This window comes from Harmonia axyridis, chromosome 7, assembly GCF_914767665.1.
Source record: "Harmonia axyridis chromosome 7, icHarAxyr1.1, whole genome shotgun sequence".
NCBI lineage: Eukaryota > Metazoa > Arthropoda > Insecta > Coleoptera > Coccinellidae > Harmonia > Harmonia axyridis.
Window position 1 is genome coordinate 31,529,282 of NC_059507.1, and position 27,950 is coordinate 31,557,231.

The 27,950-nt window shown below is 35.4% G+C and overlaps 2 protein-coding genes across 5 annotated transcripts in view; one reads left to right on the top strand and one right to left on the bottom strand.

The window, feature by feature from the left end:
* Window positions 1-27,950, top strand: part of LOC123684586 (paired box protein Pax-6-like) — an 89,554-nt gene that overhangs the window by 50,587 nt on the left and 11,017 nt on the right. The gene's annotated exons all lie outside the window — the stretch shown is intronic.
* Window positions 8,130-11,426, bottom strand: LOC123684588 (proteoglycan 4-like). 2 transcript variants are annotated; one of them, XM_045623902.1, is made up of 3 exons: window positions 11,293-11,426; window positions 9,483-9,794; window positions 8,130-8,539 (listed from the first exon to the last, which is right to left on the bottom strand). In XM_045623902.1, exons 1-3 carry the CDS (start codon window positions 11,296-11,298, stop codon window positions 8,201-8,203), a joined length of 657 nt encoding a protein of 218 aa, XP_045479858.1. In that variant the 5' UTR covers window positions 11,299-11,426; the 3' UTR covers window positions 8,130-8,200. The 2 variants fall into 2 exon arrangements, with proteins under 2 accessions (XP_045479858.1, XP_045479857.1); XM_045623901.1 differs by lacking the exon at window positions 11,293-11,426 and adding an exon at window positions 11,153-11,260.

The following is a 27,950-nucleotide window of genomic DNA, read 5'->3' on the forward strand; positions in this document are numbered from 1 at the left end:
TCAAGCTACTTGGCTCGAGCTAGTGTCAGGTACCTTGAATATCAAGTCAAGCCATGAATCCCTACTTCCTACAAAAATAAAGATTCTGTAGTAAGTACGTTTCGTGCATTACGGGCAGATTATGATCGACATAATGGTCCATCTGAGAGTACAATTGGTAAGACAGTGGAAAAATAGAATATGCAGGATCTGTTACTGATTTCTCAAGGCCTATACATCATCGAAATATACTCACGACCGAAAATATTGCTGCTGTAAGTAGAAGTGTTGAAGAAGATCGAAATTAATCCGTTCCTTGGCGCGCATAACATTTGGGCCTCTTTTACTGCACGCTTTGGCGTATTTTGCATCTCCATCTTTATAAGGTTCAGTTGATACCAAAACTGGAGATACTAGTTTTCATATATAAAATAATCACTTGAATGTTCGTACCGGCTTTTCAGGATAATCTTCTCATCAGAGTAAACCGACAACTAGGACATTATAATCATTCACAATTCACTTCAGTTATGTGGTCTCCAAGTGTGCAAAATGGCACAGGAATGAACTGTTCTGACAACAAATCAGTGCTTTCATCGAATTTTCAATTAGTGTTCGACATACTTTTCGATAAAAGATGAAGAATTTAAACAATAATAATATTATATATAGAAACATTCAAATATCATCTAGGCCTTCGCGTTAGACCACTTTTTCATCTTAAATAGAATACCTTTTTTCTTGGATTTAATTACAAAACTACTCAATCACACAGATTTAAAGATAGTGGCCCCACTCCAACGCCTTATTGGATAATGTCAACGTATTTATAAATTCGTTAACAATAAGATGATACTTGTTTTTACTCAGGTACCATTTTTTTTTAATTTATTGAACGAAAATGACTAATAGAAAAGATTTTCCATTGTCAACTTCAGAGTTGATGTCACAGAAAAGTTGCTGATGGACACTTCGTCTGACTGGAATACGCTTCTTATTGGTCAGGACTACTTCAGATTAAAGTAACCTGTCCAAAGTCTAAATGTATACTTTATTTGTTTTTACATGTCCCTTCAGGGTATAGGGATTCACGGCTTGAATTGATATTCAAGCTTCTTGATTTGGGCTTAACTTGAAATCAACTCAAGTTCAAGTTGAGTAATAGTTTTTCAATGTCAAATCAAGTACTTGATGAATAAATACTTAACTTGACATTGAAAACATACTTCTTGACTTGAACTTGAGTTCATTTCAAGTCAAGCCCAAGTCAAGTAGCTTGAATATCAAGTCAAGCCGTGAAAACCTACCCTGGGAACACTACACTATTGTATGCGATTCTAAACTGAGGCGAAAAAGAAAAATTTTTAAATACTCAATTAAACCAATATGTTTTGTTGGATTTGAAAAAAGCTCTAACAAAAAATCTCAAGAAGACAAATCCTGGGAAGCTCATGAGCTCTATTATTCCATTATGGATTGGAATTTTACCATTATGATTTTCTCATATACATATGAGATTTTCTACATATACCCCACCATATACCTATACCTAAAAAAAAGACAATAACGAAATATGAGTTGTAAAATTTTTGAGTATTCCTGGAAACGATTTGAAAGTTTCATTCCTCAAATAATAAACCAAAACAACCCCTCGTCCTCTCAAATCAAAGAATTACATCGTTCGGCACACAAAGACGAAGGAACTTTGTATGTAAAACCGATTTTCGTGAAAATCACCATCCCCACAACGGGGTGCGGGAAACCAGGAAATCAGCGCCTACTTTGACGCCCCGAAATCAAAGTGTCAACAAACAAACGCCATTAGAAATTGAGAGGATTGGGGAGACGGGACAGATCCCACCACCATCCCCTTGGTCGAAATCAATACCCTAGAGACAAACCCGTGACGTCATCCGATTCTTAAGACTCATCAGTAGATGCCCACTTCGACACCTCCATCTGTTGGCATGAAGAGTTAGGGGCGGTAGTCAATCAAGTATGCTCTGTTAATCTACGGAAAGTTTTAATTTGCCAATCGGTTTTTCTGTCGGCGCTATTAGGTGGAAGTTTTAGATTGGAACTTCCTAAATGGTGTTAATCTGTGATTTCGATTACTTCTCATTTCATTTCTTCTTTCTCTCTTTTCAAATTTCGATAGGGAACTGGGAATGATATTCTGAAGAGTGTCATCGAATCTGAAATTCGGCATAAACATTCGAGTGATTTTTTGGTGAGCCAATCAACATTACATTATACATTAAGCTTGATAGTGTTGTTTTTTGTTTTTTTACACTCCGGATAACCTTAACTTGATCGAATATATTATTTTCTTTGAAATATTGAGTTTTTTCGGAAAGAATTGGATTTTTTTTGGTTTTGGTGAACCGATCACCATGAAATCCTGCATGAAGCTTGATTCATATTAATTCTGTGCGGCAATCGTGTGTTTTCAAATTTTTGGAAGAAACCTTCGTTTGGCAGATTAGAATAAATCCACCGCTTTTTTTTCACAAAAAATGTTCACTTTGAAAATTGAAACATTTTCCAATAGTATCTCAGATATCTCAATGATTAATTTCAAAATGTTGTCATTATTATGGAATTACCAATTTTTCTAAAACACTACTTTAAGCCAATTGTCATTAATCGCTTTTATATTTATAAATTTTTCTATTTATTTGTATTCTGAATTTTCAAATTAAAATACACGAAACTCATTTTTTGCAAATCTCTGAAAGATTGTATGTATTTTTCATCAGAATATAAAAATTTGAAAAATTTTGCAATTCATCATTGAAATATTAAGTGTAAAACTTTGCTTTCGCAGTTTTGCAATAGATGGCTGTAGCGGTGAGTGGTAGTCGAAATAAATAGAACGTAGATATCATACAATAAGCTTAGGTATTTGTGAACATAACGCCATCGAAATATTAGTCGATTTGTGTCTGCATCATAAAGTTATTCTCGATTAAACATGTCAGCTAACTAGCAAAATTCTCTTCATTTGCGGGAGGTTTTAATATTCTGCTTAAATATGCGGCTGAGGCTCATAGAATGCTCTCAAATACCTATGGTGAGGCCACTATTAGTGAAAGAACTTGCCGAGAGTGGTTTCAACGCTTCAAGAACGGTGATTTTTACGTCGAACACGGTGGAAGAAAGAAGATGCAGAATTGGAGGCATTACAAGTAATGCCTCCAATTCTGCATCTTCTTTCTTGTTGATATGATATGATATGTTGATCAAGATCAAGACTCGTGTCAAACGCAACAAGAATTGGCTGGATCATTGGGAGTGACGCAACAAGCCATTTCCAAACGCCTGAAAATCATGGGAATGATTCAGAAACAAGGAAATTGGGTGCCGAACGAGTTGAAGCCGAGATATGTTGAAAGGCGTTTGTTTGCTTGTGAATAGCTGCTTGCAAGGCAAAGATGGAAGGAATTTCTGCATCGCATTGTGACTGTAGACGAGAAATGGGTTCATTACGATAGTCCCAAGCGTAGAAAATCATGGGAATATTCCAGCCATGCTTTCACGTCGAAAGCCAAACCGAATATTCACGGTTCCAAAGTCATGCTCAATATTTAGTGGGAATAGCTCGGCGTAGTGTATCATGAATTGTTAAAACCGACTGAAACAATCACAGGCGATTGTTATTGAACGCAATTAATGCTTCTGAGTCAAGCATTGAAAGACAAACGGCTGCAATACAACGAGAGACATGATAAAGTGATTTTACAGCATGACAATGCTCGATCCCATGTTGCGAAAGTGGTCAAGACATACTTCGAAACTTTGAAATGGGAAGTCCAACTCCATCCGCCGTATTCTCCAGATGTTGTTCTCTCGGACTATCACTTGTTTCGATCAATGGCACACGGCCTCGCTGACCCTCATTTATGAAGAAGTAAAAGATTGGATCGATTCGTGGATCGCTTCAAAAGATGACCAGTTTTTTGAAAGCGGGATTCGTACGCTCCTCGAAAAATGAAAGAAAGTAGTGGCCAGCGATGGACAATACTTTGAATCATAAATGTATAATCAGTTTTTACAATAATGCCTCGAATTTCGGAAAAAAAAAGACGTCGCCGTCGGTAGCAATATTGTACGCCTATGTAACACAAAAACTGAATTTCTTTGTGAAAGAAAAACTATTACTTTACTCTAAACTGCCATATGAAGGTTTCTTCCAAAACTTGAAAGAATCGATCCAACGATTATTATCGCACAGAATAAAAATGAATCTGCACTGAAAAACCTAATGAGAAAGTAGTACCTAGTGTACACCTTCAATACAGAATTGAATAGGCTCTATAACATCAATCCAATAGAAACTCCAATTTTTTCATAGCAAAAACCTACCCCAAAACTTCACTAACAACCATCTCGATTACCTCTACCCCGACAATTAAAAACAATGCACGGACGGATGCGCATCGGTCAGCGGCAACTGGGCGCAGCACAAAGCGCGGGGGTTGAATTTTAATTAATACGCTATGATTCGATTAAACACGTCCGTTTTCCTACGCAAAAACGAAACAGCTCCCAGATTGGTTAAACAGAACGTTATAATTTCAATTATTTCGCGACCCGTAGGCCAGACGTTCGTCCGTTTGTTTCGTTTGCATTTTTAACAAATGTGTCACTTACAGGATGATCCCAAAATGAAACAGTTGCGGAGGGATGCGCCTTGGGGTGGTTCGGCTTAGCTTTGATAGCAAGTTTGCGCCAGAACTTCTGATATTGCTCTCTCTCTGTTCGTTTTAGGTACGAGATTGAAGCGCCCAAGATTCGGTATTTTCTAGGTTATGTTACGCATGCAACTAATTACATCAGTTATATGTTGCCTGCGGTGAGTTGGCTCTTCTGTTAGCTCACCTCGAGCGAACCCTTTGTTATTGTTGCAGTTTGGATGGATACTGGAAATGACAGTCTCATTAAAAATGGCGTCGTTGGAAATTGAAGCCGTTTTGAATGAGAAACCTTTGGGATATTTCATACAAAACTTTTAATTTTTCAATGTATCCTAAGAATATGCCTGGAAAGAATTGATCATAGTGGAACAGCCGTTTTGGTGTCGAGGTTTTTTGAGCTGATTCTATATCAATTTGATGTCCTGAACTCAAATAGCGTATTCAATTTTACCTAGGAGTTCAAATTTTCAAGATACACAATTTTAGAGAAATATAGGTTACATTATTTTAACTCAAATCCGTAAGTGTAGTACACAAAAGTAGATACGGAATTTTCATTCTAGTTATACAGAATACAATATTATGTCGTACTAACAAACGAAAAATAACATTGAAGAAATCAAATAGTCACTCAACACTTCGAAAGCTTCTTTTCCGCGACATTCTAGAATATTTTTTTAATCAGTGCGTTTTTAAACTCCAGCAGTAATCTGCCATCATGTGCATTCCTTGGTAGCGGTCTTCCATAACTTTAATATCTTGGTGAAATCTTTCAGCTTATTCCCTACTCATATCTCCCAAATTTTCTTGCATCCTAAGGATTTGAAACTATTAAGCATCTTGTTAACCATTTCAACATAGTTTTGAGCTTTTTGTTTGCCTAAAAAATTTTCTACAACTGCAACAAATGATGTCCAAGCTTCTCGTTCATTGAATTTATGAAGGCAGGATCCATAATTAATTGTCTTATTTGTGGGCCGTCAAATATCCCTGCTTTGAGTTTTTCTGTGCTCAACTGATGCATTTTTACCCCTGTATATGCAAAGAATGACCATTTTTATCAAAAACCTTCACAAATCTCTTCATTATGCGTTACTTTATATGTAACGGAGGAAGTATGATTTTTCTCTTACTTTCCCGACAGAAAAAAGGGTCAGATAAGGTACCTGATAGGCAATGGTTCAGCTATTTATAGATTCACCTATCAATTATATACTGACAAAAAAACCATTTTACCTACATTAATGAATATATAATAGTTTTAGAACTCTCATAAATGAATATACTGAAACCACATTGGTAGATAAGTTTATGTATCCAAAAAAGTAGAGCTGATAGAGAAAAGCGGATTGCATGTCCAGATTAAGCGTCCCAAATATAATTAAAATCAGCTCTAAAATCCCAGGCACCAAAACAAAAATTTTTTGTTGCCTTTTTTTATTGTGTTATTCATTCTTACTCAAAATTCATATTTTGCCATTTTTATCGTCAAACTTACTCGGCCCAAAATCCGAAGAACTATATTTCATGCCCAAAATACGAAGACCCATATCTCATGTTTGCCAACCGAAAGTACATAAAAGTCAACGATGAAAATCATATTTCTGCTCGGGTTTCATTTTCCATTCGTTTCTCCATCGTTATTTCGAAAGAGAGAAGGGGAAAATCCAATAATTTGTGGTCCGAGATAAATATCTAGACGCAGAAGAGGATTAGTTGACTGTGTGGGGTCCGCAGAAGGGATCACTCTGCTGAGCAGCCAGCTTTGTAACTTACCAGAAATACACAATCCGCCTCTTGAACTCTATCCCTTCAGCCACTCTCCTTTTCCTTTCTAACCTCAACGAGTTGAAGAGATGAAAACGAAAACATTTGGAAGGACTTTAACGTGCAAACAGAATTTTCAAATCGATGGAAGCTGTGATCAAATATCTTGAAGAATTAGATTATACACTGTGTCCGTAAAGTATGGAACAAATTCATTTTTAGCTAAATAGTTTTTTTAAGAAATAATCTTGAAACACGTCGATTTTTTATTTTAATTTACCTTATTTTAAAATAATAATCAAATATACAGGGTGAATTACATTCGAGTAATTACGTCACCGTAATTTTTTTAAATGGAACACCCCCATTTTGTCTCAATTTTCCGATTACTTTAGCTGAGCTGATTCCAAAAATGTATCACATGTTGATTCCAATAGTTTTGTGTGTGCTCACAAAGTAACGCGTAACATTCTTTATCACTTAAATTAACAATATCATCAAAAATATTTATTGTCTAGCGCAATGAACAAATAATGACATTTCACAAAAAACCAGACGACTATATTTTTGTTGAATTGATCAGAAAGAATTTCTTTCATATTCTGTCTGCTAGACCACAAGTAACAAATATGTTTGGAAACAGCTCATTTTTATTAATCTATAAAAATGTAATAAACTACAGGGTGTTACATTCAAGCCAATTGCCGCTAGACAATAAGTATTTTTTATATAATATTGTTAATTTAACTAATAAAGAATGTTACGCGTTACTTTATGAGTACACACAAAACTATTGTATTTTTGTCCACCCTGTACCAATTGGAATCAACATGTGATACATTTTTGGAATTAGCTCAGCTAGAGTAATCGGAAAATTGAGACAAAATGGGGGTTCCATTTTGAAAAAAATTATGGTGAAGTCATTACTCGAAAGTAATTCACCCTGATTATTATTTTAAAATACTTCTTCTTCTTGACAGTTTTAAAATACGGTAAATTAAAATCAAAAATCGACGTGTTTCAGGATTATTCCTCAAAATGGTGTGTTTAGCTGAAAATGAATTTGTTCCATACTTTTCGGAAAAATTCCGATATATCTGTGTTGGTCTTTTTGTTCATTAAGTGTATAATTGATGTCAAAAACATTGTGAAAAAGCCATTGATTTTGATTTCGATAGGGGTCAGATTTGATAAGTTAGATGACTAGTTGAGTAATTGAAATGCATAAAGAATGATATTTTCTCTTCACAACTCTTATTATTTTACACACCCTGAGTCATTAATTCAAAACGTAGAATTTCACAGAATATTGAAACGAAAATGAAAGATTATGAAAATACAAATTTCGAAAACCGCATCTTACTTGTACTCAAATAACAATAATGTGAAAACAGAAAGAGGTATCCACAATCCTGATACTGCAAAGATTACTGGTTCTTTATTCGATTTTTCTCTAATAGACCTTTTATCTTGAGAAAGATTGGTTGACGTTTCAAAATGTTTTCTATCAATAATTTATAGCTGTAATTTTACACAATATTTTTCAAATCCTATTTTATGAATACTTTCAGTCTACACATTTGGAATAAGTTTCAATTAGGACATTTTAGTTTTCACTCAAAACAATATCAGGTATTGAAACAGCAAAATGAAATCTTATCACCGTTATGAAATAAAAAACCAACCTTAAATGAAAATGAAATTTACTGAAATAAATAAATATAATACATTATGTCATGTTGGATGGCGATCGGAAGTTATTGGTAGATTTGAACAATGGAAGAACTGAAAGGAGTGTATATCTCATTTCTATAAGCAGAATTGAATGGGACAATTCTTTGGACTTGAAGTGGTGCTGGAATTGCAGATACTAAAGCAGCAGTTTTCCTCGGTACCTCAGCTAGAGGGACAACGTAACTCTGAGTGAATGGTGCTACGAAAGCAACTTTCTGCTCAACCACTGGTGCCACTAAGTTGGCAGCTTTGGATTCTACTCTAGGTAGAACCACGAAGTAAGCTCCTGGTTGAGGTGATTCAGCAGATTTCAGTGCCGCTGATACTTTGCCTGTTCGCGGATCTACTTTGATAGCTTCAGCCTGAAACAGTCATTAAATTACGTAATGGACTAGTTTAGTGATGTTGATAATACTATATTTGACACGATAGAATTAAAATATAGAGCAAAACTGATAAATCAGTGAAAAAATTTTGAAAATCCATCAATAAATGACTGAGAAATAGATTATTTAAATTTACGTATTTTAGCACGGAACGTCTTTGGCCTGTGACGTCACGGCACTTGCCTGTGATCGCTACACCATAAATTACGTTTAAATACTTAGCCGCGCCAAGGCTCTCGCGCCGTTTGTAGTTGTACAGTGTAGTTGTAACTCGAGTTTCGTTTTTATGTCTCCATAATGGAAGAAGGCTTCGTGAAAGGACAAAGTAACAATTTGCCTAAAATAGATATATTCGCAGTGATGGAGTTTTTTTCTTCAAATCCATCTTATGTCAGTGCTGAAATAAAAGGAGTTAAACTTTTCAAGTAAGTATCTACTTTTGAGTTTGCTTCATCATGGTTCAACTTATAACGATGATTTATTTAAAAAACGTTTCATAAAGAGTTTGTAGTTGAGTACTGGTTGTTGAAGTCTATCAATGGCAAAACATATTTATGTGAGGAGTAAAAAGTAAAAAGAGAAAAAAGTAATTTATATGTATGTATATAGTAAGTTATTTCAGCCATCGTGTAACGAACAAAACACGACACGAACGGCACAAGTGATTGTACACCAATGAATTCGTAAGCACTCTGCGAATACCAGTAGTCTAGTGTGTGACGTCACGCCACTTACACGTACTATGAAATTATTCTTCCAAGCGCAACTTCAAAGTCCCATAACTTTTTCATTTCTAGAGATATTTCAATGATTCTTCCACATTTTTGTTTCATTTTACTCAAATTTTTAGAATTGATCCTTAACAAAAAAATGAAAACTAGTCCATTAAAAATACAGAAGAAAAACTTGTTTTACTCACTTGAGCATCGTTGGACTCAGCTGTTTCTGTGGTCACTTCGGTAGTAGTGGTTGGATTTTCTGTGGTGGTTACTTCTGGAGGTCCATAGGAGGGTTGAGGTTCTTGTGGTGGTCCGTAGGATGGTTTTGGCTCTGGTGGGAGATAGTTCTGTTGTCGTTGAGGGGTGTTGAAAGGTGGACCAGATGGTCTCCACCCGCTAGGGTTATATGGAGCAGTATCAGGACTTTGACCTTGACGAGCAAGTACAGGCCTGTACCTTGGTGGCTCAGCTGATGCCATTGAAATTACTATTAGAGTGAATGCTGCTAATATCTATGGGAAAAACACTTATTGAGAAATTATGGCTATGAAATATTTCATAAATGTGTGTAATTCCTCAATAATTTCTTGATAGCTTTGACTGAGGTAAATAGACTATGATTTATGCAACAAATTTACTTTTGGTGCCCAAAAAACGGAATACTTATTTCTAACGCTGATAATTATTATCATTATAAGAAAACATTTAAGAAAAACTTTGACTCAGGATGTTGTCTCCGAAATATTGTTTTTTTTCATATTCTGCCTGAATTTTGTATCGCTCTGATCAACAAAACATTTTGCATCAAGCTTGAAACTGTTCGCAAAATGTCTATTCTGTCAGATCTTCATTGATTTTTTTCAATGTTCTTTTGACGCAATACTAATGAAATAATATTGAATGAAAATAGAATTATTTTCTCCTTCATTAAGAAAACAGCAGATATACAAACCAAGAAAGGCCTATTAAGATGAATAATTTCACCTTGCTTTCCCATTACGAGCAAATTTCCTCATATTCATTCAAGAAAGCTGTTTCACACCATAGGGTCGATAAAAATCTAACTCCCTTTTCTGAAATGCATATCGAAACTATCGACTATATCGTGTTTTCTGCTGTGGAAAATTTGGAAAATGAAGAGAGTGAAAACTGTACCAATAGATGTGGTACTATGATATGATTTCTATTTTTCGCTCTGGAAAAATCAGCCCTCCATAATGCGTGATTCGGACATACCAAATTTTACCAATATTGGAGCACTACAACGCAAAACATGAAAGGAAACTATATCCGTGAAAACTGGAATTGGTATGGTCAAACTAGGGTAACCATATCGAAATCGCAAAAGTAGTGTAACTTTGCGAACACGAAACCAAAATTCTTCCTAATGATTTGAGAAGCATTCTCGATCGTAAATTTGGAAATCTGAGACGAAAATGTTCACATTCGTATTCTTTCTTCGGTTGACTAAGGAACACGATTATGATACGATTAAGAACAGACGCAAAAGTGTCCATTTGTATTTCAATAGTCAGAATAGTAGAAATATTGATAATTTATAATAAATGAATTTACTCCGTCCGGACGACCCCCCAGAAGATGGATGGACGACATTAGAGAGACTGCGGGTCGTAACTGGTAGAACAGCTAGGGATAGAGAAGAGTGGAAGAAAAGAGGGGAGGCCTATGTCCAGGAGTGGATTCTGAAAGGCTGTTAAAGAAGAAGAAGAATTTACTCCATCAAAACACTATTCCACTTGCTCAGTTATTAAATTGATTTATCACCGTATATCAAAGATATGATATTTCATATATAAATAACAGAAATAAGCACAACAAAACACAAAAATTATCCGAACAATATACCCACATCTGCAATCGTATACATATCCCATTTGTCCGGATTCACACTAGTATGTTTTTTCTTCATCTCACCTAATCAACTGATCAATCAACAAATAACTTGCGTCATTTAAATACCAGGTTGAGTAGATTGGAGGAGGTACTCACCTTCATGGTTATTGTCGCTTAAACTACCTCAACGATAGACGAAAATAAACAAAACACTGATGGTTATCATTAGGGAGCAAATTATATATAGCCGATTTTGATATCTACAAATAGTAACATTGAGTAATACCGATTAGTAGTCAACGCATGGTGGATGTTCCTCATCAGGTCTTTTAAATATGCAGAACTGTTTGCGACATTGACCCAGTGTTGATGAACTGTGGAAGTATGAGTATTTTGGCATGATTCGGATGCGTCTAAGTAATACTAATGAAAATAGGAATGAAATAGGCAATTTGGTTTGGTTTTACTTGCTTCAGCTGAAATGTTTCGAAAAACTCTTATAGATCTTACATAAGGACCACTTCGTTTTAGACGTAATGTATTCACAGAATTCGTATATACGTTTATATATTATATCTAATATCTAAAAAAACTCAGAATCGTCAGAGAAGACAAATACATATGATAATGTTAAATTTTGGAAGAATAACAAAAGCTTGACGTTCAAAAGAGTATCGGAAATACCCAAAATGCTCACTTGAAGAATTATAGAAAGAATGGAGAAAAAGCCATTTACAAGAATAAAAAGTAGTAAACATAGTAACGATGGGCCAGACACCTCTAAAAAAATGTTGAGAATGTGCTTCTATCTCATGATTGTGAATTAACAACCGAAGTAAACATGAAGAATACAATAAGATAGTGTCAATATTCATTGTTAAAATCATTACCGAATATCAAATATGGATTAGATATTAGCAAATACATCAAATTACCAACTTATTGACCAGGGCTTCGAAAGCACTGGAAAAGCAGATGAACTTGCGTAAAAGGCATAAAAGGTAACACTTGCTGAACGAGAAAAATTCTATGGGCTTGGAAAAGAACACTAAAGGACGGAGATCTGTCAGTGGGATCTGAAGTAACCTTCTGGAAGAACACATTCAGACTTATAGGGAAGCAAAAAGATTTGTGCAATTTTGCACATTCTGATGATGGGTTTCATAAATCTTTTATCATGGTGATTTGCTCGATCAAATCATTTCAGTTCATTTTTGACTCTTTCATAGATTGAAAAACTACAATCAACAAGTTGATCGGTCAATTACAGTTTTAAGAAACCCATCGTAAGTCTGTTGAATTAGAGAATAATCAGGAAATATATTGAAATTGATGAAATAAAACGAAGTTATTTCCACTTAACATAGTGGAAATTACTTCGTTTTATTTTATTTATAATGAATTTCCGCCAAGTAAGGACCGAATCCATTAAATATTGAAATTGTGGGGTGAAAACTAAGATAATTTCAAATTCACCATTGATAATTCTCGTCATCAAAGTTCCAAGAAATTAATATTTACTTTCACTCTTTAATGACGATATTTCTTTTATAAATTCTCGATATATATTTTCCATAATATTGAATACTCATTGCTCGTTATCTTCAATTTACATATAAGGAACAAAATCAAATACATCCCTCAACGTGACACTATAGTATACTGAATCATCAACAGCTAGTCAAGCCTTGTTAGCCACCCTCCTGCCTAGGGGACCTTTTAACGCTGTTTTACCACCATATTCCTCGAGGGGAATTTTAACCTAATCTGGATAACCAGATTACACGTACAGATTTACTAATGATCTATTCTCGACGCTCTGTTGACTCAACGTTTTATTTCGAACCCCTTCAATTTTAACTATCTCAGAATTTCGTTCATAATTTTTGATTAGGGATAATAAACAGAAAAAAATTAGACAGGTTCTTCTATCCTGACATGATTTCTCGAAAATAGAATGTTTTTTGGATAATTGTAGGAGAAAAAATGCCTATAAACATGGGCCCGCAATCGCTTTGTTTTAGATACATGGTATTTCTTATATGTAGTTCTACTTTCTTGTGATGATTATACCAGTTTATCCAATCTTCCTTAATCTTCGCTACATATTGGGTAATTAAGTACCAAAACTTATAATACATTTATTCATCACAACTTACTAACCAGATGATCTTCATGATAATGTGGATTTTCCTGAGGATTACTAGAGCATTGTTTAAAACTTTTTTTCTCGAAATTGGTAGCAGATACGACAAAACTACAAGAAAACAAAAAGTGTAGTTCTGGATCGAAAATTTTATTTCAATTTTTCTGAACTACCAGCGGACCACCAAAAAAAAAAGTTCTGAAGAAAAGAAGCGAGCATTGATCCAGAAAAAATATCTTAGTCCCTGATTTAAGATCGTATCCTTTTATCCGAAATCATAAACAACAGATTCAGATTCAACGTCTCAGCCTTTTATTTATTATAAGACTGCAATTATTCGTTAACAAATTATAAATTGTCTTAATTCTGTTTACAGCGTTTTATTTGAAGTCGAGTTTTTTAAACCCTAAATCCCATTATTCCATTTACTAGCACAAAATACCTGAAGTGAATTATAAATTCATTATGACAACATAATTCTCATTGGAGTTCTCTACCAACTTGTAATTGTAATCTTTAATCAAATTGATATTCAATACGAATGGAATAAGTCTGAATATTTCTTTTTTTTCCTTGAATGCATTTCGGACAACAAGGTCTAAAAAATTTCAAATGCATCAGTTGCATTTCATTCCGATGACTTAATTCCAATGAACGTTTCTGTCATTTTAATTTATTGCAGAAAACATTGTGAATTTAGCACGATAGTTTCTAACTATTTTTTCCTCACAGAAAATTTCAACTATTGCTCTGGCAAAGACCAAACCAAGAATCGATCAACAAGAAAAGAACGTGCAAGCTTGAGTATTTCACCAGTAATTGATAAGTTTACAATGTGTCGATATTGTTTTTTATGGGATTCCAATAAGAATGATTGCATTTTCTATTTGTACTTAACACTCACAGGGGGGAAAATGTAATCCAAGGTTTACGGGGGCTCTGCAATATAAAGGTTGGAAAACCCTAATCTAGACAGTAACAATATGTTAAGTTCGAACTACAGAAAAAAAAGATAAGAAGAAAAACATAAAAGTATAAAACATCGAGAAAAACCTTTATGTTTTGGAGACTTATATTCATCAAATCTATTTGGACCTGATGAGGTCCAAATAGATTTTTTGATGAAGTTCTTCATTAGTTACTATTATTATTATTTGTATATTATTCTGATCATTCATAAATTTCATATGATTCCATCATCTTTTTTTGGAACCCCTGTATTTCAATTTATAATTTTATACATACCTTCCATTCACCAAGTCCTGAAGCATCCGTTTTCGGAACTTATGCAGGCCAAAGCTAAACAAGGCTTATTTGGTTGAAAAGGTCCGGTAATTATATACGGTAAATAGGAAACCTCTATATCCTGTTTACAAAAAGGTTATTACCTTAATACCTTGTAATCCTAGCGTGAAATTAAATGGAAAATATCCCATGTTCATAGACCGTATATATTTCCTTCTTAACGGAACAATTGAACTATCTTCTTCGGCATTTCGGCTACCTACTTAACTCATTATTGAAAACCAATTGTTGGGATGATTTCGGACATGCCGCTAGAAGGACCCAGTAGCAGATAATTCGGTTGTTTGTCTCCCTTCAAGGAGCACCTGTTAAATGTTAGTCTCCCTGAAGGGCCTTGGTTTCCGACGAGGAGACTCAATTTGCATCTATTAGCACCTACTTGTTGAGTGCCGACAAAGGCTTCGATTATTCATTACCTTTTCTTGCTAGGAGTTAAGTGAAGATTTGATGAAGGGACAAGGATTGTTCATCTTCAAATAGTTCATTAATAATTAATCAGTTCGTATCTTCTGTATATTTCTGAAGTCATAAATGCAGAAGATTTATCGAAACACATAAGAACATACAAATAATTAAATGAACAGAATATTGAAATCCCTATCAGCAAGACTGACAAAATGCACCTCTTAGTAAAACGAAATAACTGTAGAAGCCAATAGTCAACTCATACAAGAAGAGTTGAACTTACTCCGAAAGCAACATCAGAAGGAAATTTTAAAAATGATACTAGAGTTGCAAGGAATACTTTTAGCCCTCTATAGAAACATATAGGGATCTAAGACAGTGATTGGGCAAAGGTTCTCGCAGCTTCATTCAATACTTCTGAATAAATATTTAGAAAATCTTAAGCATTTCCTGAATGATGTTACTGATAACTACAAACAAAATAATTTAGGCTTAATTAAGTGCTGGGTACATTGAATGTTTTGAAGGCTAACAACCAGTCCATTTTCTTTTCCTAAACTGTCATCAGTTCTGCTCGCATATCATTGTTCCACTCCACGCAAGTGCTTGCGTAAAAGAAATAGCAGCGGCTTTTTCCACAAGCCCATATTGAAGATTAAATTGAATGCCCTATGAACCGAATAAAATTGCAGATTATTTAAACCTATAAAATCTAGAACTGTATCTACATGTCACAGTTTCAGGCGCTCTTAGGCTAGTTTCCTCTTCAGTTGTGGAGAAGGTATCACAAATATCAAACGTTTAGGAGGTTGAAAGTCAACTGCTGTTGCTAAGGGATTCTTAGAAGAATCTACAAATAAGAAAAAAAAATGTCCACCAAAATTCTTAGTCTCAATAATATCTGACTTATTACCTGCAATTCATGTGTGCTGTTAGTGTCGTTTTCTTTTCAATTAGGATAGGATTCAATTCTGCGTTTATATACTAAAAGAATAACAATTTCAAACTCTGTTCGAAATTTCGTGTAGATACATACAAATTTTAAGCAGAGTATCAACAAAAAACCACTAATTTCTATGACAGTTAATTTGAAAGAGTTAAAATTTTTCGTACATTTCGAGAATAACATTTTCAAGCTTCGTGCGAAATTTCATGATGATAGCTTCCTCAGAACCAAAAAAAAAATCATACAGAATGTCTAATAAAATGATCTAATGACGAGCGCTCAAAAGCTCCTGACTTCACATGAGTTTTTTTTCTTAAAAAAACCTGCGTTGCCTCCTAATGAATACCAATCAGAATGATTTCCTTGAATCGACAGATCCGAGTAAACAGATTCCAAAAAAAAAACCTTTGTAGATAAATAACAGTGGGAATGTGATAATATGAGTGCAGACAGGAACAAGGGGTGGGGAATAGGCGGAAGAATTGCCAACAAATTGTCAGTTGTTCCTCGTAGAGGGGGGACCAGGGCAAAGGGGGTTAGCAGGGGTATCCTCGAACGCATACTCTCGTAGATTCTGCACGGCTCTACCAATGCAAATTATTAACGCCCAAATGATTCCATTTCAATATCATGACAAAAGAAGGGCTGTTTGAGCCACCGTTGTGCAGTTTACAATGCGTTATACGTGTTATAGCTGTGAAACTCTGACCCAGTCTATTCATCTAGTTTCGCAGTTGGATTGCAAAAAGACAATTTTTTTTCGTTCCATATTAGGTGATGGTATCATTTTAATATCGGAATTGGTTTTTTAATTTTATATTTGATTGATTTTTATATTTCCTTGTCGAACCAATTGCTGTTTGCCCTAGAAAGTTTTTTATCGATATGTGGTGGAGTTCTTTTGAGTTCCAGGACATGAATGATATTATGGAACTCTTTTCTTCAACGTGGTCACAGTTTTTTTCCGTATCTATATGTTAGTGCAACTAATAACTCTGATTATTGGTAGAGAGTGGACTGTATATTTGATATCTTATGGTTCTGAGGAGGAATGGTACCAGAACTTACCTTTGATAGACCCCTGATGAAACTACTGCATATGTAGGAATTTTTTTGTTGAATTAGTTAGCACTGCACATGCACATAGCCATATCGAAACTGTCATTAAACTAATAACAAATAAGTGAAAATAAATAGCGAGCAATATTTCTGAATAATGCATAGAAAAGAGGCATATGCAATTGTTCCTGGTAGACTCACTATTGACTTCTTTTTCCCAGAAGTGGAAAAGGATTCTGGCAACAAATGCAAATAATCGGAAAACCTAAATACCTTATCAGTTTCCTTAATCCATAATATGCTCGCATGCATGCAGTATGCAATAAGCTTCTAATGAGTAAGATTCTATAGATGTTGATATAACAGAAATAAGGAAGTAAAGAATCGAGAAATATTTTGTTGGCAAACTATACCAAAATTCTATTGAATTCATGGATAATGTTTTGAATCTCAAATATTTCAGTTTTGGCATTAATAATTGTCGCTTATAAATTTCCAAATTCAAACTAATATTTGCTTTTCCTCTTTAATTTCTTTGATTTCACTGACATAACTCACAGCTTCGATCGTGATGGGAGGTGAAAGTATTTCCCTAATTCTGTGGCTAATCCATTCATTTTGCCACATCATCGTAGAACAAAATCGTGCGAGAATACCGCAGATTTCTTGGTTATATTTTATTATTATATGTTGGTACTCGACACTCTTTTGCCACGGTTATCTATTATCTGTCAAATTTGTGTTACAGAGAACTGTACTGCCCTCAGAGTAATGAACATAGATAGAGGAAGCATATGTCATTTTCATTAAGCAAATTTTGTTCCCAACATGAACTATCAATTTTGACATAAAGTGCGCGGAAATGAAAACATATCTGTGATACGATATTTCACTCAATTAGCGAGTTTCTCCACAAAGAACGCACTTTTTATGTCGCATAGTGAATCAACATTTCATATTAACTCAAAATATATTTAAATAAATACCTAAAGTTAGAAATTCAGAAAACAAATTTCAAGCGCGCAAAACGACGTGAAACAACCGATGACACTAGGAGAGCATAATTTGCCAAACCTTGTATTTCAGCAGGTAGATACAGAAAATAATAAATATTCTGCTCATAATAAATTCGACAATTAGGGAAAATATCGGATTCCAAATATTTAAATTTGCATATTTAATCAGGAATCACTCAAATAAATATATTTCATTCAATGAAATATACATTCATAATGATATAGTAAAATTGTGGATTTGAAAATATATCACAATCCGACAACGTAATCTAACCATGTTGGGGACATGTAAAAATCACGTATACTTTCTCTATGTTTATTACTCTAAGTGAATAACGAATTTAAAAATGACGTATTTGAAATCATACTTCTTGAACAAGGATTAATAAAGTCGACAGTTCTCGATTTTTTCGAAAAACCTAAAATTTGCAGTTGTAATAATTTTTTACCACAACATCTTGAAGGATCTCTATTATCTCTTCAAAATCCCATTCTTCCCGACTTCCTGGCATCTTGCTCCACACAAAACATTCCATCTACCGGTCCTCGCCGTTGATGGGTCAAAACAGTCCAGGAGAGCCGTAAATATTAACATCCATTATATCAGAACGCTTGTAACAGGGCTGCAGAACACAAAACGCACATGTCCATCCCTAAGTCGGTAGAAAAACTGTTTTCGGTTTGTGCAGCGAAGCGAGAGATGCTAGATTGTGAATATAATTGAAAAAGGTGCCCGTTTAATGGGGGATTTTCGAATATATTATTGTGCATTGACGCGGATATTAAAAAATGTACTTATCCGACCTAGTTGGCGGGTCCCCATTGTCACAGCCTCATGTCGTTTTCGCTTTTAACGGTACCCCCAAATGTGTTACTTACTTGAGAGGGGACATCCTTTTTCCGACTCCGATGGAAATCAGTTATTTAACTAATAACGCTATCAACACGAAGCTTGAAATGATTAATATATTTAGGCACGCAATTATAATATCACAAGAGCAGAGACAATATTCGATTATACACCTATTCACGAGAAGTAATTCGCGAAACAGCGAGAACGCAGCTCGAGTGGTGTTTCGCGAATTACGTCGAGTGAAGAGATTCGTATAATCGAAATATATTGTCTATGCTCGAGTGGTATTCGTTACGATTATAACGGGTGTTTTTTTCGAGGTATATAACTTTAAGTTGGCATTACTGTTCAAGATGGCGACCGATTTGACAGCTGTCAAGTGATTTATTCTCAGTTTGGTTTGGCAATTCACCATGAATAGACTCACGCCTAAACAACGCTTGCAAGTAGTGCAATTTTATTTCGAAAATAATGGTTCTGTGCGGAATACGTATCGCGCACTACGTCCATTTTATTTTGTTTAGCGATGATGCGCACTTCTGGTTGAATGGCTACGTCAACAAATAAAACTGCCGCATTTGGAGTGAAGCTAATCCTCAAGTGTATGTCGAAACACCGTTACATCCAGAAAAAACTGACTGTTTGGTGCGCTTTATGGGCTGGTGAAAGCATTGGTCCGTACTTCTTCAAAAACGATGATGGCCAGAACGTTACAGTCAATGGTGATCGGTATAGAGCCATGATTACTAACTTTTTCATTCCTGAATTGAACAACCATGATGTCCAGGAGCTGTGGTTCCAACAAGACGGCGCTACATGTCACACAGCTCGTGCCACAATCGATTTATTGAAAGACACGTTTGGTGACCGCCTAATTTCACGTTTTGGACCTGTGAATTGGCCTCCAAGATCTTGTGATTTAACACCGCTAGACTACTTTGTGTGGGGCTATGTAAAGTCATTGGTCTATGCGGATAAGCCACAAACCCTTGACCATTTGGAAGACAACATTCGCCGTGTTATTGCCGATATACGGCCACAAATGTTGGTAAAAGTCATCGAAAATTGGACGTCCAGATTGGACTACATCCGTGCCAGCCGTGGCAGTCATATGCCAGAAATCATATTTAAAATGTAATGCCACAAGATTATCTTGCGGATAAATAAAATTCATGTCAATCGAATAATCCATCGTTATTTTATTGCAATTTAAAGTCCTATAGCTCTAAAAAACACCCTTTATAACGAATAATTTCAATGACCATAAACAAAGCACTGCATTTTGATAATTCAATGTCATTTCGCTGAGCTGACTTTTATTCTTTGTCGAACGTCCAGGAATGATACTATGGGAATGATCACAATATGGCAGGAGGCGAAACACCAAAACGATTATACCACGTCATCTATACACTTATCAATACGCCGCCACCATGGGAAATTTACGGATTCTATTGGTTCACAAAACATGAGTTATATAATCAATTAAATGCCATCTGAAAGCGATATAATACACTACGTCAATTTTTGTACTCATTTCAAGAAACCTTTTTTTCGAGAAGCTCTGTTAATTTCAGAAATGCAATAATTATTTCACAGAATTGCGATTGTTTCGTTGCTTGTGTGGCACGTAGCGCCGTCTTGTTCGAAACAAACGTCTTCATGCAAAATACGCTGTGATTTCGTTTATGAATTTTTTTTTTTTCCAAGATCAATCGTCAAACTTGGTTTTTCGTAATCATTACGTACTACAGCAACAATATTCTCAGTTGTTATTGAGCGAGGCACACGGTTTCGATTCTTCGCACTACTAACATGTTCCAAAGGCTCGAATTTTTCCATAATTGCTGGCCGAAAATATACTTTACGACGACTCAATGTGCTTCAGTTTTACGAACTGGGACTGCAAAATTTTCACAAATTTTGTAATTAAATTCCACTGCGTTGTGGAAGCGATTATCGTTCCAATTTTAATAATGGCGTAGTTTTTACTTGTCGAATGTCAAAAAATGACATCTTCAAAAGTGACAGCTGTCGAGACAGTAGGCTATTCAAAATGAAACCTCTTATTGGAAAAACCTTTACTATATAAGGAAAAATACAAACCATTTCCATAATATATTCACCCTCCCAATTCAAAATCCGAAATAAAAATAACGAAACGTATCAAAATAAAGAATTATTACGACCTTTCTTTTCGAAGCGCCGTCCGCCTCATCAACTTTGACATCGATTCAGTCAGCGTGAAGCTATAATAATGGTCCTACGTTCAGTGATTTCATGACTTCGAGTTAATTAAGATTCGAAAAGACAGAGATCCCGATGATAAGTAGCCAATGCTGATAAATAGATAGATTCATAGTTCATCGAAGTACTGCCTCGTCTATACGCGTTTTGCTGTAGCTCTCAATCAACTTTAGTTAATAGATGGTTATCTGTGTTCTACATTGATATTTTAGTGTTGAATGATACAGTTTTCAGTATTTCCTCAGGTAGGATAATAAAATTTTCCAATTCACTTTGGTAAATCTTTGTCTTAATTCTGTCGATTTTTTCATCACTGATCTTTGTTTACATCTCTAAGGTCGATATTAGCATCCCACCCGCGCAGATAATTGTTGATCCTGGCGTTCTTTCCCCCCCTTCGTTGAACGCTCATTGGTTTTCGGTTTTTGATCCCCACATTTCACAATCTTTACATATTTCATTCTCTCGGCTCTGTCGTGGGAACCGCTTGGACCGCACTGGATCATAATATTTAAATTCAGCAGACCGATAATCGTAACAAATTATTTCGCGGCCTGATCACCATTTCCTATCATTCCGTGGTCTTCCCTCTCTGTGAAAGTCTCTTGTATCGACCCACAAGAGTGAAAAGTTTACTTGCCTCTCCTTTCCTATTTAAATTAATATTTTTCTACTAATCATGCCCTCGTACTGCTTTAAATGCTCGAAAAGAGCCACCGAATCAGATAAAAATGTGTTAAAATGCTCTACCTGCCGCATATTCTATCATGCTTCGTGTGTTGATATATCGCCCGTTGACTCTGAGTTTATGAGGGAGTCGAAGGGTAAGTGGAGCTGTCCGCCGTGCCTGAGTAGCAAACGATTGCTACGGAGTAACTCGCAATCTGATCAGCCTGTAACACTCGAACATTTTTCTCTCCTAATGAGTAAAATGAGTTCAGTATCTGAGGATATAAAATCAATAAAATCCGATCAGTCTCTAATTTTGGCCGAGCTGCGTGAATGCAAAACAACTCTCGATGAACATACCTCGCAGTTAAGTAGCCATAGCTCCATTATTGACGAGTGTCAAATTAAGTTGTCTCAAATAGAGTCATCACAGAACGCTGTGGTTTCGAGAGTTGATGAGATGACTTACGATATAGTAAAGATTAAATCTACTCTATCCGCTGCTCCCGATAGACTACCATCTCTATGTTCTTTGGATTCCGCTGAGATTTTAGAGCGAGTCAAACGTTCTTATAACATTTTGCTTAAAAATGTACCTGAATCTGACCCAGAGGAGGGTGACACCGACGTGGCTGTCAAGATACTGGAATCGATTGATAACTCTATACAAAGTGCGATTGAGGGTTTCCTTTTCGAACAACGGGGTTGTGGGAACATTGCTGAGAAACAAGAAGAAGCTTCTCAATTCTGGAGATTTCAAGCGCGTAGTAGTTTCTGATGACAAGACTCCTCACCAGTTAGCAACTCTGAGTCAGCTTCGCCTTGATCTGAAGGAACGCGAAACGTCCGGAGAAAGGGACTTGACAATAAAGTACGTCAGGGGAGAGCCAACAATTGTATCCCAGACTCCAGAAAACTGAGTGGTAGTGGTGCCATGCAGGAAAAGAGTTTTATTTATACTTACATTCAATCTCTCCATTCGAAATATCATGAACTTCTCTCATTTGTTAGAGTGCATGGTCCATCGCTCATTTTCATTACTGAATCTTGATTGCATACTGATATTTCTGATTCTGTAGTCCTTATTCCGAATTACCAATTATATATATTATACGATGGATGGTGTACTCGGCGGTGACTTTGTATATTTACTTTTGTGCTTTTTGGTTTACTTTAGTTTAGTTTAGTAATGTACTTCTGTTTAATTTAATTTTTATTTTTATTTTTTTTTCTCCATTTCTGAGCTTTTATAGGTTACCAACCTCAGCTCTTATTCCATGTAATAATAATAATAATAAAAATATTCAATATTAAATTCGAATCTCCTCCTGAGCAGATGCGAATATCTTAGTGATCTAAAAGTCAGTGGCGTGACAGCTAATAGGTATCTAAAACATTCTGATGTACCAACTAATTCTATTTCCTATTATATCTATATCTCTGTGGAAAACTTCGATACCTTTGCAATTGCTAATGAAATAATTTTTGTTTTCTGCTATTTATCACTCTACCTTAGCTACGCCACTGCTTGACTTGACATTTATTCCTTCGTTTTAAATTCCTTTTAAAAGGGTTGTGTTCTGTATAAGCTCATGGAATATAAACAAATTTTGTATTTTTATCAACACGACAATATCAATTCATTTCAATGTAATTTCATCGAGTATTCCTTTGATAAAACAAAATATTACTCTCATTGTGATATTTATTGATTTATTTTATACATCACATTCCAAGAGGTATACCTATCGATATCGTGGAAATAAAATTTATGGATAATAAAAAGAATCATTGTTTATATTTCTCAATGAGTAGGATTACTAATTCTATTCAATGTGAATTGGAAAATTCTTAAATGAAAATTGTTGGCGAATTTGCCAAATTCACTGATTCCGAGAAGTAAGCATTGTATTTATATTACAATAAATATTATATTGAATAAAAATGATGAAAGGACTAATGTGAATTCAGGAGCTTTTGAACACTCGTCATTCATTCACCAATAGCACCCTTGAAAACGACATAACTAAATATATGTGGTCTCCATGGGTGCAATTGGCGCATGAATGGACCGCTAAAAAACTCCTGAATTTTGTTTGTATTCTGATGGAGCCATTCGCATGAAATTTTACAAGCAATTTAAATCTAACTGTTATTTTCCATATTATTTATTATATTATATTCATTTATATTATATACAAACTAAATTTTAACCTTGACCGAACTCTTACGGAAATATTGGATTCTTTTCTATATTCCGCTTGAATTTTTATCGGTTTTAGTGATCCGGTCATATAGTAATAAACATAGATAGAGAGAGTATATGCAATTTTACATGTCCCCAACATGGTTAGATTACGTTGTCGGATTGTGATATATTTTCAAATCCACAATTTTACTACATCGTTATGAATGTATATTATATTGAATGAAATATATTTATTTGAGTGATTCCCAATTGAATATGCAAATGTGAATATTTGAAATCCGGTATTTTTTCTAATTGTCGAATTTATAAAAAGCAGAATACCTATATATGATATATTATCATTTCCGCACGCTTCATGTCAAGTCTGATAGTTCATTTTGAGGACAAAATTTGCTTACTCTAAATGACATTTGCTACCTCTATATTTGTTTATTACTCTGAGATTCAGGCTCAAAATTCCAAATTTGCAGAGATCCTGATAAAATGAATAGCGCTCTGTTCGGGAGACAAGCGTTGAAGAAACTTTATGCTGTGTGCAACTGTTGAATTCACTGAATTTCCCAACTCTTATTACATGCTGCAGACGGCGACTCTTACCAACACACTAGAATTACTTCCAACGAACTTACCAAAAACAATAAGAAAAAAATATGTGCTGTTCACCGGCATATCCATCATCCAACGAAGCGAAAACCTCCCGAAACTATACAAAGCCTTCAACCAAGTACCTCCCCTACCCTGGTAGGTAGAATTGAAATTGATCCGGTCATTAGGACACCCCTGTATACGTAACGAACGCCATTTACGAAGGACTGCCACAATAATAGCAATATTGATATATCAAATGCCGAGCACTTCTAGAGTGACACTCTGGGCGGTACTCGCATTTACCCCTGCGAATATGTAACTTACCCCACAATGGTGTAGTGAAGTAGCGGTTATGAAATATGGCAGTCGTTGCGCTTTATTATACTTTCGTTTCGCCCTTTCTCTACTTTTTGGGTGCGTCAAATTAGCATTGTCGCCGTCAGCTCGCCCTAATAAAGATCTGCAAAATGTTAGGAAAGGGTAGCTCGGGGTGAACTACGCACGTTTCGGTTTATTTCAATAATTTGACATTCAATTTGGTCAGATGAAACTCAGAAATTACTTCGTTCATAAATTTACGGTTTGTAGCATTTTCTTGTGCGTTGAACAAAAACCAACATGGATTCACGAAAGATGAATCCACAAAAACTGCACTGATAGAGGTAATGAACTGTCTGGTCGACACACTGCATGAAAAGCAGAATTTAATGATAGATACACTGACCTTAGTAAGGTATTTGACTGTATAGATGAAAAACTTTTGGACACACTAGAGGACCATGGTGTGAAAAGCCCAGTACTCGATCTTTAAGGCACCACATCACCAAGAGAACAATCAATAGGGGAGTGCCGCAAGAGTCCATTTGTGGTCCAATAATATCTAAAATTTTTATGATGTTTCCGATAAGACGGAGTTGTTTGAGGATGACTCTACGTTTCTGAGAGGATCAGAGAACTCGAGGATACTTGAGAGAAATATGGCATAATCGGAAAAGCAGGGGATAGTTTGGTTTGTTCAAAATAACCTGTCAGCCAATGCAGAAAAAAAACCAAAACTACTGATAACATTAAAGCACAGTAGTTATCACTTTTAGGTATTACACTTGATAGTTAAACACATAGACCACCGTACAGAAAATTGTCGATAAAGAATCAATAAAGCAGCGAGAATGTATTTTTGCATAATTCTGAAAATAATCTAGCCAGTCAACCTATGAATTTAAATGGATCAAACTATACGATATCATATCAACGTTTTGCGAATATATTTTTGGATGTTGAAACTCAAATCTTACATACTTGCTCCTGTCCAATACTATAAATTAAATTATTTGATGGAAGCGAACTAAGAAATAGTGAAGAAACTATCACCGCCTCTGCTGTCCCTGATATTAAGCCCGATTCACGTAATCATTCTAGCGAATAACTCTATTACAGGCCTGTGCTACCCCAATGAACAACGGTTTAGCACATTCCGGGTCTTGTAACTCTATATCCGATGTCTGGTATTCTATTACTATTGTTGTTTCGAGTAGGTACGGCATTGTTTACTTTTAATTGAGCCAGTTGACTTAACGACTCGACGTGAGCCCACGTGCCCTTTATTGTCGTTTATATGGGACTTTACGCTGGTATTATTGGGATTTACTGTGGAAATATAAAACGGCTGTATCGGATTATTATTGTTGTACTTGTATCGGAATCGTAAAATTGATTTTTTTTCCAATATGGAAAATCGATATTGTCGAGTGGGCATATGGGTGGAACTCGGCTATGGAAATCGAAGGTTGAGATTGTTCGGTTCGGTTTTTGTTGATTTGGACTTATCGCCAGTCGAATTGGAGACAATTCGGAGGTGGAACCGTTTTGCTCCGCCCAATTTTGGACAACAATCAGACCTGAACCTTAATTTATGTTCATCGGTTAGCGAGGATAAAAACATTTCATTGGCAAACGATTTTCCCATAACAATACGATATGAAAACTTAGATATAATGTCTAGTAAAAAGGATTTAATTAAAATGTCTCAAAATTCCATATGAAGGGTGTTTTTTTTAGAGCTATAGAACTTTAAATTGCAATAAAACAACGATGGATTATTCGATTGACATGAATTTTATTTATCCGCAAGATAATCTTGTGGCATTACATTTTAAATATGATTTCTGGCATATGACCGCCACGGCTGGCTCGGATGTAGTCCAATCTGGACGTCCAATTTTCGATGACTTTTTCCAACATTTGTGGCCGTATATCGGCAATAACACGGCGAATGTTGTCTTCCAAATGGTCAAGGGTTTGTGGCTTATCCGCATAGACCAATGACTTTACATAGTCCCACAGAAAGTAGTCTAGCGGTGTTAAATCACAAGATCTTGGAGACCAATTCACAGGTCCAAAATGGGTGAAATTAGGCGGTCACCAAACGTGTCTTTCAATAAATCGATTGTGGCACGAGCTGTGTGACATGTTGCGCCGTCTTGTTGGAACCACAGCTCCTGGATATCATGGTTGTTCAATTTAGGAATGAAAAAGTTAGTAATCATGGCTCTATACCGATCACCATTGACTGTAACGTTCTGGCCATCATCGTTTTTGAAGAAGTACGGACTAATGATTCCACCAGCCCATAAAGCGCACCAAACAGTCAGTTTTTCTGGATATAACGGTGTTTCCACATACACTTGAGGATTAGCTTCACTTCAAATGCGGCAGTTTTGTTTGTTGACGTAGCCATTCAACCAGAAGTGCGTTTCATCACTAAACAAAATAAAATGGACGTATTCCGCACAGAACCATTATTTTCGAAATAAAATTGCACTATTTGCAAGCGTTGTTCAGGCTATTCATGATGAATTGCCAAACCAAACTGAGAATAAATCACTTGACAGCTGTTAAATCGGTCGCCATCTTGAACAGTAATGCCAACTTAAAGTTATATACCTCGAAAGAAAACACCCATTATATGAATAACTTTTTGTACTATATGATTGTGGGCACTCGAATTCGGGTTTCTGTTCTTCCGTAGGTTCAATTCAATGAAATGATCCATAGAGTAATAAACATAGATAGAGGAATTATACGCAATTTTTACATGTCTCCAACATTGTTAGATTACGTTGTCGGATTGTGATATATTTTCAAATCCACAATTTTACTGTATCGTTATGAAAGTATATTATATTGAATGAACTATTTTTATTTGAGTGATTCCCGATTGAATATGCAAATTTGAATATTTAGAATACGATATTTATCCTAATTATCGAATTTATAATAAGCAGAGTATTTATTATTTTCTGTATATACCTGCTGAAATCCAAGGTTTGGCAACTTTCGCTCTCCTAGTGTCATCGGTTGTTTTACTTGGT

Coding starts and splice junctions, on each gene's coding strand:
- LOC123684588 (XM_045623901.1), bottom strand. CDS start 11,212: ATGAAGAAAAAACATACTAGTGTGAATCCGGACAAATGGGATATGTAT. Junction 9,795..11,152: donor ATATGTATACGATTGCAGAT/GTGGGTATATTG, acceptor TTTTTCCCATAG/ATATTAGCAGCATTCACTCT. Junction 8,540..9,482: donor CTGAGTCCAACGATGCTCAA/GTGAGTAAAACA, acceptor TGACTGTTTCAG/GCTGAAGCTATCAAAGTAGA.